The 10090-nt window shown below is 39.8% G+C and overlaps 1 protein-coding gene across 3 annotated transcripts in view; it reads right to left on the reverse strand.

Annotated features, from left to right (window-relative positions):
* Positions 1 to 791: 791 nt before the first annotated feature.
* LRRFIP1 (LRR binding FLII interacting protein 1) overlaps positions 792 to 10090 on the reverse strand; it is a 112146-nt gene continuing 102847 nt past the window's right edge. For all 3 annotated transcript variants that reach the window (XM_037396671.1, XM_037396669.1, XM_037396670.1), the window contains 5 exons: positions 7540 to 7586; positions 6472 to 6589; positions 5963 to 6042; positions 5196 to 5300; positions 792 to 3791 (listed from right to left, as the gene is read on the reverse strand). In XM_037396671.1, coding sequence (XP_037252568.1) covers positions 3681 to 3791; positions 5196 to 5300; positions 5963 to 6042; positions 6472 to 6589; positions 7540 to 7586 — 461 coding nt within the window. In that variant the 3' untranslated portion in view covers positions 792 to 3680. The remainder of the gene's footprint in view (positions 3792 to 5195; positions 5301 to 5962; positions 6043 to 6471; positions 6590 to 7539; positions 7587 to 10090) is intronic.

The following is a 10090-nucleotide window of genomic DNA, read 5'->3' on the forward strand; positions in this document are numbered from 1 at the left end:
AGAGGCGGCGGCCGCGCGTCCCGCACAGCGGCAGGCCGGCGTCTCGTGCCGTGATTAAAACCTGCTCTTAAAACCCAGCTGCTAGAAGGCTTTCAGTCTGAAGGAGCGTATTACAGGCAGCGGAAACGAATGCAGCGAGCTGGGGAATCTTGCTTGGTAAATACCTGCTACACAGGTTAGCAATTGTACATGTACACCTTATTTTTACAGTTTCCCTGCTTCTTCCTTTAAACACATACGGGTAAAGTTCCTAATAAAGTGTGTCAAACATCACTTAGCTGCCTAAAACAAACGAACCCCCAAACCTGTATAATCAATTGTTTAGAGCATTTAAAGCAGAGAGAAGCACTAACCTCCTCAGTACACTTAGTGTAAGAGATCCTCTACAGGAAACACCCGTATCGCCAATGCAACATCAAGTTTCATGCTAGAACTGACACGTTTTTGATGAAGCAAGTTGCCTCATTAAAGGACTCTTCCAAGGAAAGTTGCCATGTGGGTTAGCTATATGTTCACCATAAATACTCTTAAGTGGAGAATGAACCCAGTAAGCAATACCATTACATTTTTTTCCTGACGGGACACTGTCCCTTGTCCATCCATCTGTCCCCCGCCCCACCCCCCTCCCCCCTCCCCAAGTGCACCCTGCAATTAAAAACGTTAGTATTTGGAGGTATGTCTCACACCAGTGCCCTCAGGCACACAAGCCCCTCTGTACATTTTACAAGCAGCATTGCTCACATTTGTGTCTGCACAAGTATGTCAAAAAGGAAAATGAGCTCTTATAGCAGTATCGTCCAAAAGTCTGTATTTTCCAAGAGAACTTTTACCAGTAACATCATCATGACAGACCACTCCATAAAAACTACCCAAACAAGTCACATTTTTATTGGCGAGTGCTGCTAATGAATTTCCTTTTCCACGCTCGTATCTCGTAACAGTTTGGTTGGAAAAACAAAACAAAATGAAAACACATTTTGGGCAACATTCCTTTTGCAAACAATAAAAATATTTAACATTTAAAAATAATCCAAAAGATAACAATTTAAAATAGAAATTGTAGGAAAACCCGTCCTGGTTCCCCCAGGAGCCATTCCTCGCCAGGCTGCCACCACCTCGGCTCCGCTGTGAGTCAGCGGGATGGGTACTGAGGCTCTCTTGTTTGGAGATCAATTAAAAGAACTGGGGCATGTGCTATTATGACCATTCAAAGCCCTGTTGTTGTACATTCTTCACAGGAAAACATAAAACAATTTGCAGGAAACCAACCACTATTTTTTCTTCCCTTATTCTAAAGCTAAGTCATACTGGAAATTTGGGGGTGGGGGGGGTGGGGGCTGGGAAATGTGGCTTCAACATTCTGCTACTTTATCACACACAAAGACTTCTACTAAGAGCATACCCAGGTTGAAATACACATCTGATTTCTGTCATGAAGTTTCATGCTTATGGGGTTTGAGATGCAACCTACTTTGAAATGATAAAACACATCACTTCTTGATGAGCAAAGTATTATTTTTTAGCCTTTTGGACCAATGCTTAGTTGCTAGGTTGTTTCTCCTGAATCTTGCCAGAAGAGACCGTTTTCACCACTATCACAAATAAAAACATGACTGGTGGCAATCACACACCTCAACATCAGTTAGGAAGATGCTATATTTAGTAAATTTGTTTGCATTCTGATAAACCCTTAGTTCAGTTTTTAGGCCCCAGAGGCTTTGTACACCAGAAATTACACAAGTCAACCACAGAAAATTGTAAATTGGTATCCACAGCAATTTCGAGGTATTCCACAAGAAACCTGGCTCTTCACCTGAATGTTCCTCTCAAAAACAAACAAAAAAAAAAAAAGAAAGAAAAAAAAATAACCCAAAGCTCTAGCTAGAGTGGAAATTTCATTTATAAGATTCCTTTCATCCCTGTGTTTCACCACAGTTGATCAACAAGGACATACTTACTTCCCCAGGGGCACAAAAAAAGCCTTCTTCATCCTTTTCCTGGAATATTAATTTCAGTACTTCATTCCTAAATTTCCGGGTGCACTCAGAAGAGATGAAGAGAAAGGTGTTATTTTCTAGCCAAACCAGAGAAACACATTCAGATACTGGTTTTGGTTTATTTCATTTGTGAAGGTGCTCTAAGAAGATACCAGCGATCCCCTTACGTTGAAAATAGCAGCGGTTTATACTCTAACCTCCAGACCACAAGGAAGAGGCTAGGGAAAGATATGGACCGGAGAGTCTGAAGACCAAGTTAAGAAGAAATGGTCTCCCGAGTTTGGATTTGGCTTGATAGAACTGTATCTATTGAGGCAGTGAGCACCGACAGAAGGTTGCTCCTGTCAAACAGGAGATGCTGCTTCATTGCATGAGCAGATTCCTAAGCAACTGGTTGCCTACCTTACTCACAAGCTTTTCTGTTAGGGCTGAAGGGGAAAGGACAGCTTTATTCTTCAGGTAACTGATGTTCTCCATTGAGTAGTACATTCAGAGTAATTTCCAATAAACCAGAGCTGTAGTGCTAGTTGCGTATAATAAATTGCCTGCAACATCTTAATTTATTACACTATTTTTAATGAAAAGTGGAAAACCTTTGTAACGGCCTTAGAAGGAAATAATTTGCTACTTCTGAACTTGTAGAAAAACCATAGGCAGTAACATTTTCTAAAGTGCTTCTTTACGTATCAGTTACTTTTTTAAAAATTAGACTTGCATTTTGCAGCGGCATAGTTTCCTAGTAGTTCATGGACCAGTAGATAGTTTCTGATGTAAAAAACCCAATACATGTTTTGTTTAGGCAAATGACACTTCCTTTGACAAATGCACCAGAGTGAGTGATCTAAGTGCAAACCCCCCCATTTCTTAAAACATGGCCTTATGCTGGTTTATTAATGCAATTTTACATCCTTTAAAAGTAGTTTACTTCAACTCCAAGAGCAGAGATTAAATAATACAAATAAAAGTTGAAAATTCAATGAAGCTATTGCCTATTTACCCTGAAATAAAATAGTCTTATGATTTCACTGGTGCAAAAATCTCTCCAAACACCTTTGTTTTATTGGCAAAGTCATTTAAGGTCACTTTTGCTTCCAAGACCATCTTCTTCCATGGTTTCCACTGAAGGAGTTTTGCTTTGTAATGGCTTGTGGTTCCACAGTGATTTGTAAATGAAAAAACCTACTATGAATAACTCTACTGTAGTCACTACATTACAGATACTGTCATGAGAAAGTCCAAAACTTAGTGTTTTGTTGTTTTTTGTTTTTGTTTGTTTGTTTTATTTTCAGCAAGACACAAAATTCCAGTCCAGTTATATGTTTTCTTTGAATGCCATTTTAAATGGCAATAAATGGCTGCTGTGCCTTCTGGATGGAGAACTTAACGCGATGCCCGATGTGCTTCTTATACCGTAGATGGATATTGTACTTCGAAGGTACCCAATGATCGGTGTGGAAGGGCTCCCGCAGGCACAGCCATTTGGATCAGCTACTCCTATGTATATAGTGCAGTAGGTTTGAGTCTGCGTAGAGAGAACCGCAGCCGGGTGGCACGTAGCAAATGTTGGGGTTGTCTGTTCTCAGAAGGCATGACACAAAGCATCCCAGACAGCAAGAGACAGAAGCATCGGCGACGTTGTTCTGATTCTATCAAGTAGTAGTAGTTTCCATCGAAAGGTGGTGGTTATTGCTGAGACAGTAAAGCACTCCGGTTGGCTTTCATCTTCTCCAGGCGTTTTACTAGATGGCCATTGCTGACTTCAAGCTCTTCAGTTTTATCTAATGCTGAACGAAGCTGAAGGAAGGAAGCAGAAAAAAAGCCTGTAACTTCCACAGCGTTTTCCCTTTCTAAAGATAAAGCAATGTTTGTAGTTACCAACACTAATTGATTATATTGCTAGAATTTCCTTACAAGATAAAGCAGCTGAAAATTCTTATTAGCAGGGTTAAAAGTAGATGTTGTGTAACTGCTCTGAAGGCCACACAGAGAGATATTTTCTAAGCATGGTGCCAGGAATCCAAGGTATTTACAGAACGTTGAACAAATGGCTCAGAGTTTGCCTCAACTTCAGAGGCACGCATGCTCAGAAATACCTGCTGGGTGACATACACTTGTCTCACTGCCTGGCTTTTATGTTTCTGGTTCCCAGAACTACAGCCACAGCTGTGACTTTGGTGCCTGAGATTGGTATAAAACCCACCACGGGATGCGGGTAGGGAGAGAGAGGTGGACTGTACAGAGCAGTATTTACAGGCAGCACAGCAGAAGGAGTATTTGGAAAAAGCAGAGTCACACTGAAAAAAAATCCCAAAGCCCTCAGGAGGTGAGTGTGAAAGAAGCTGACAAACATATTTAAGCTGACTGTAGCAGCCACTTGGAGAGAACATGAAGTCTGGCAAGACAAATAAGGTCAAAATTACAGACAGCTTGAAGATGCATTTTTTGAGAGAGAAACATGGACAGTCTGTGGACAGAAACACTACAGCAAACAGGCATGAACAGATTGACACAAGAAGGAAAACAGGCTCAATAAGAACAATTCACATCCATTTAGCGCTCAAGTTTAGACTCTGAAGCTTGACAGTTTAGACTGTCATTCCCAGTAAGGCATGGCACTGTGCTTAAATAATGAAGTTTCCAAATTAACTTTACAGCAGGATTTCCAGCTTTCTACTGCTGTAACTTCTGAATCACATATTCTAAAAAGATCAGTGATTTGTATTTACAAACTCAGTATTTATACCACCCAAAGTAATGAGCCTTCAGGTACAACAAAGGACAAGTACAGCAATTCAGCTTGATGGATGTCGAAGCATGGGAACACTCACAGCTGCAAAGCAGCGTGCAGATCTGAGCATCTGAAGGCTGCTTCTAGATTCAAGCTGCACAAGCAAAACCTGAGTTTGCTCCGGAGAACCAGCTCTGGTACAAAGCAAGGCACTGGAAATCAGTTTAGGAAGGGATGGTGAAATGGCAGTGGGAGCTTATAGTTGTGACTGTTACTCCAGTTTGAGTACAGAAAGTTTGGTTACACATTTAGAATGAGTAACTAAAGCACTAAATAATAACTAAAAAGATGTTTATTCTTTGCTCTACCAGGAAGGGTAGTTCCTCCTCTAAAATGCACCAGACAGCAGGGTCTCCCCCCGTGTGGTGCAGGATGACTGCTAGCCTATGGCAGTTTGCATTTAGACTTACCTCTCTCTGCAGTTTGCGTTTCTCTGCTTTCAGTTCATCTTCTACTCTTTCAGCATTTTCAGCAGCAGTTTTGTACCGGGCTACCTGACCTTCCAATCGTATTACCTAAGGTGAAGGCAAATTTTTTGAATAAAAGGCTGTACCATGAAGTTACTCTAAAGCTTTACTCTTCCGCTAGTAGTTAAGCAATAACCAGAGAGATGCTCACTTTTTCTTTAACAAAATAAAGGCATATTTTGAGGAAAATAGAAAGAAATATATATGTACACCAAGGAAGCCTGGCCATGGTAACTTACTCCAGACCTTTTATACATACCCATATTTAATATGCATCCAGAAACAAAAAATACAGTCTATTGACTAAATTTATCTTAGCAAGAGTATCACTGAGATACTCTGGACAATAGCAAACAGTCAAAATGGAAGAGTATTGTATAAAATCCATATACAGGACACCACATGCCAGGAGCCATTTAAAAATTGTCGATAGCTAGGCATAAGAAAGTGTTCTGAAGAGTTCAGTACATGCTCTCAATATACCTTTGACTTTGAATATTTTTCCTTCAGTGAAGATGAATCATATATTCACTCTTCCACATACATAAATGAAAGTATTTTACTCTTAGTAGCCCTGATGCGCCAACACTCCTGCTTCTTATTTTAAGGGAAAGTCACATGAATCATTATTTCATTTCTCATGTAATAAAATAAAATTTCTCTTTGTGTTCTCACCATGCCTAAACAAACAGAACAAGCTAAAAACTTACATTCTGCTCCAATGCTGTTATCTCTTGCTCAGACTTTGCTAGTTTAAATTTGAGATCACTGATCTGTCTGTTGGCATCTCCTACAAGAATTGCAGATTTATCAAAGATGTCAGAACAAGCGTTAACAGTGTCCAGTAAGTCTGTCATAAAATTTCCATGCTACCGGAATCTACTTGGGGCAGCAGCAGAGCAGCAAGTGCTCTATGTCCAAAAAGTGCCCAGTGGATTAGGCGCTATTCCCAGTCTTGCCCAATTCCCTTCTGACCACCCCGAAAGCAGAATTAACCAGGAACCCAGCCCAGCTCTCCTGGGGAACATGAAGGAGATTGCCAATTGCAATCTTGCTCAAGCCAAGCATAATTGTTCCTTCACCTCTAGCAGAGGTGCATGGCTGGCTCCCATGAACCAAAGGCTCATTTTCACTTTGAGCCACGTGGTTATCATACAGATACATTTTCTCACTCACATGCAGGACACAAAAGTTCCCTTAAAATCAAAATGCAGCTCACTTTGGAGGTCAATCATGTGCATGTCTGTCCCATTTTCCAGAACTTCATTTTCTGACTGTGTGTTTTCCATCTTGCCATTCTTTTGCTTTTCTTCCAGTTGTCCCTTTAATTTTTTAACCTGAAGGACACAAAATAATCAGTTATTAAAATCAGTAAGGAAAACTGTAGCTCAGTACTCATTCACTCAAGTATTATAAAACAAATTATTTTTTAAAATGTAAATTCAAACAAAATTTTTGTTACAAGATCATTTCCTAGAAATTCTTTGGACAAATGACTCATCATATTTTAAGTATCAGTGCTTATGTATAAATTCAGGACCAAACATAATGAGTAGAAGATGACACTTTTATTAAAAAGCCGTAAAAGTTCTGTAGGCACATTCGCTTAAAACATTCTTAAAATCCCCAAACTGTGTTTGGTTGTGTGTGAAGTCTCAAGGCCAAGGATATAGCCCATATACGAAAGCACAGTGTCCTGCAGAGAAACAGATCAGCTGAAGTTTTTTGAATAAGCTTTATAATCTGCTATGGAATACCATGGTAGCAGCAATAATTACTTTCATTGCCATTTATCCAATTACTATAACTCCTCCAGCATTTTTTCTGAACAGCCCGTCACCCACAGACCCACCAATCAGGAAGGCTTACTCTTTGAGATAAAATTTGCTTCTACAATTTCTGTACCATATTTATTTTTCCCTTGTGCTTGGCCAATCTGAAGCATTATTTTTCAGGAGCAGTCCTGGAAAAGGAGTTGTAGGTGACTAAGGACACTGAATGCGACTGGTTAGCAATATGGAACAGGCACACTGGGTCGTATCTTTCTTCCCCTGTATCCTGAGTTAACGTGCAGGAGAAACGTTGCAGAGGAAGAATAAAAGTGGCAAGCAATGCAGCAAGTCCACAGCAAGAGCAACCCAGCACACGTTCTGAAAGGCAAAATGGCACTGCTGTTCTATACCTTACGTCAGGGCTATTTGGTTTTTTTTTATATAATTTTCTTAATCTATACTATTCTTTATCATAATTTAGCAAACACACGGCATTTCAGTTTTCCTGTGATTACCTGGTCTAGCAAGGATTCTCGTTCATCAATGAGTTTTTTCAGCCTGTCTGAAAGAGAAAACTGAAAGTTCAGTGCTGATTTGATCAAGCCACACATTTCAGAGTGCATTTGATATAAGACTGAACAGTTAAGATTAGTGAAACTAATGATGAAGGTAGTTATGCACGTACCACAGGAAATGAGGCCACAGACAGGGCTGGGAAGGGGCTGCAGCCAGGGGAGGTTATGTCATTCTCACAGAACATGCTTGTCACGGCAGTAGCAGCACCGAGCTGCATGCAAAGAGGCTAATCTTCTACGTTAGGTTAGCATGCAAGAACTCTAGGGTCAAACACAACTGCAACACAAAATCTCACAAATCTTTATAGTTTAACATAATGAAAATACTGTAAACACCTATAATCACAGCTAAGCACATTCTCAGCTCTTTAAATCTTCACTTCTTTTACTAAACAGCATGGCAATGGCACTTTTGTTATCTCCAGTATTATGACCAGAAAAACATTTGCCCATTAAATTATTTTCGTTTCAAACTCAGCTGTCTGGTAAAACATTCTTTTCTCTTTAATCCTTCATAGTTCACCTGGTCAAACATCAAGCAGGCGATGGGCAATCTGGACCAACTGTTGTGCTACATTTGAACTTGCAAGTACTACAGATCAGCACATGGATATGTGTGGCATTAATTAATAAAGCGCACACTATAGAATGAGACAACTGGAGAAAAAAAACCCTAGAAAGTAAATAACAAAATCACTTGGGTTTTTTCTTCCCTACTGAGGGGTGCAAAATGTGAAAGCATTTTAGCAGGTACTCACAAGTTTCCTTATCACTAAAATTGCTTTACCTCATTAATTAATAACCTTAGTTTGTTCAGGTACACCTCAACGGAAGTACACTGGAACATAGCATTCAAATACACTTATCAGAAGAGGATATATTGCCCTCAGACAGGTCTCACTCCGTAAGTCTGACGTGTATGTTTATTGCAGGTTTATTTAGCTTGCCTTCCCTGCCAGCAAGCATCCACCTGCGCAGCACCCAGGGTGTTCAGAGCTCAGCTGCACATCTAAGGCCTGCCCTGTTAATGAAATGGTTACAATCCAAACATCACTCAAGGAAAAGGTCTTTTTGTAAACTTAAGGAAAGCAATTGACAAATTACAGGTAAGAGGCTGGTGGACTTTTACTATAGAAATTCTGCTGGTAGACTTAACTATTTCTGAAAAACTTTAAAAATACCAGTTCTCATTTGTTGTTAAATCCTGAACAGGTCAAAGTCTTGTGGTTCCCCCTTTTTTCTTGTTAACACAGCAGTAAAAGGAGTAAAGAGCTGAATAAAATCATAGGGAAAACTGTTCTCAAGATTGTCCCTCTATACTGCAGACATGTACAGTCTTGTTAGCTAGTAATAATGGAGTATGTTATTCCCCTTCTGGGTATACAAGTTCCCATACACCAGTCGTCATTCTAAAGAACCAAATAAAACCTTTACCTTGGCTTCTGATGCAATACCCAAATACAGATCTTAAAGTGACATTCCAGTTCCGCAGTTCTATGCATTCATTTTGAACCTCCTCAAGTCCTATTTTTTTTTTTAATTTTTTTTTTAGCCATTTGTAACACTCCCAACATTGTTACACCTGAGCATTGCTATGGAAAAACAAAATGAACAAAAACAACAAACAAGCCACATTTTTGTAAACTATCACGAGTAAGAAATTTACAAGTACAACCCCCTTCAAAATCATAAAACAATTTCACATATCTATATGGGAAGAAAAGGAAGTTTAAGACAAATTCTGTAAAAGATGAAAGACTGAGAGGAAAAATAAAGGTCAATGAGGAGAGCAAATAGTAAAAGAAAGGTCTGAGATATTCAGACTTGGACAGAGAGTTAGGAGTCACAAGTCAGCAGAGACCAAAAAATTAAGTTCTAAGTTTCAGAAAGAGAACGAGGACTGATGCAGAAGGAAACCTCTAGGCCACTACAAAATTAGCCTGAACTTACTGACTCCAAAAGGGCCAAATAATCCACCTTGTTCCTGAAAATAACTTAGTTGTGCACACCGCTAAGTAACTTTCATTAACAACCACCACTGTGGGGTGAAATGCCTGCCTGAAGAAAGGACACCTCCTGCAGCTTCCAGTGATCAGCTCCTCACAACCTCCTTCCCTGCAAAACGGATGTCAGCATTTTGGGATGAACCTTCAAATCTCACCTCACCATCAGTTCTCTCTCCCCTCATTATAGACATCTATGCACCCCACTGTGACAGATGACATGCTGGCAGCAGGATTCACAAGACCACATCAAAAATCAGTTTGCTAAAATGGCCATTCATGTAGAAAAGTTTTCTGCATGTATAGATGAAAGTCTCTTAGGTTTCACTTATCTTGAAACCACACGAACACAGAACACTAACTTTAATAGGTATCTCTGCAGAGTCACCTTAATTTTGCATTTAGGAGACATTTTTCCAACATATCAAGGATCTGAGGACCTTGAGAAGCGGTGAGCAGAAAAAAAGCAATCTACTGAATTAGGACAG

The sequence above is a fragment of the Falco rusticolus genome, chromosome 8 (assembly GCF_015220075.1).
Source record: "Falco rusticolus isolate bFalRus1 chromosome 8, bFalRus1.pri, whole genome shotgun sequence".
NCBI lineage: Eukaryota > Metazoa > Chordata > Aves > Falconiformes > Falconidae > Falco > Falco rusticolus.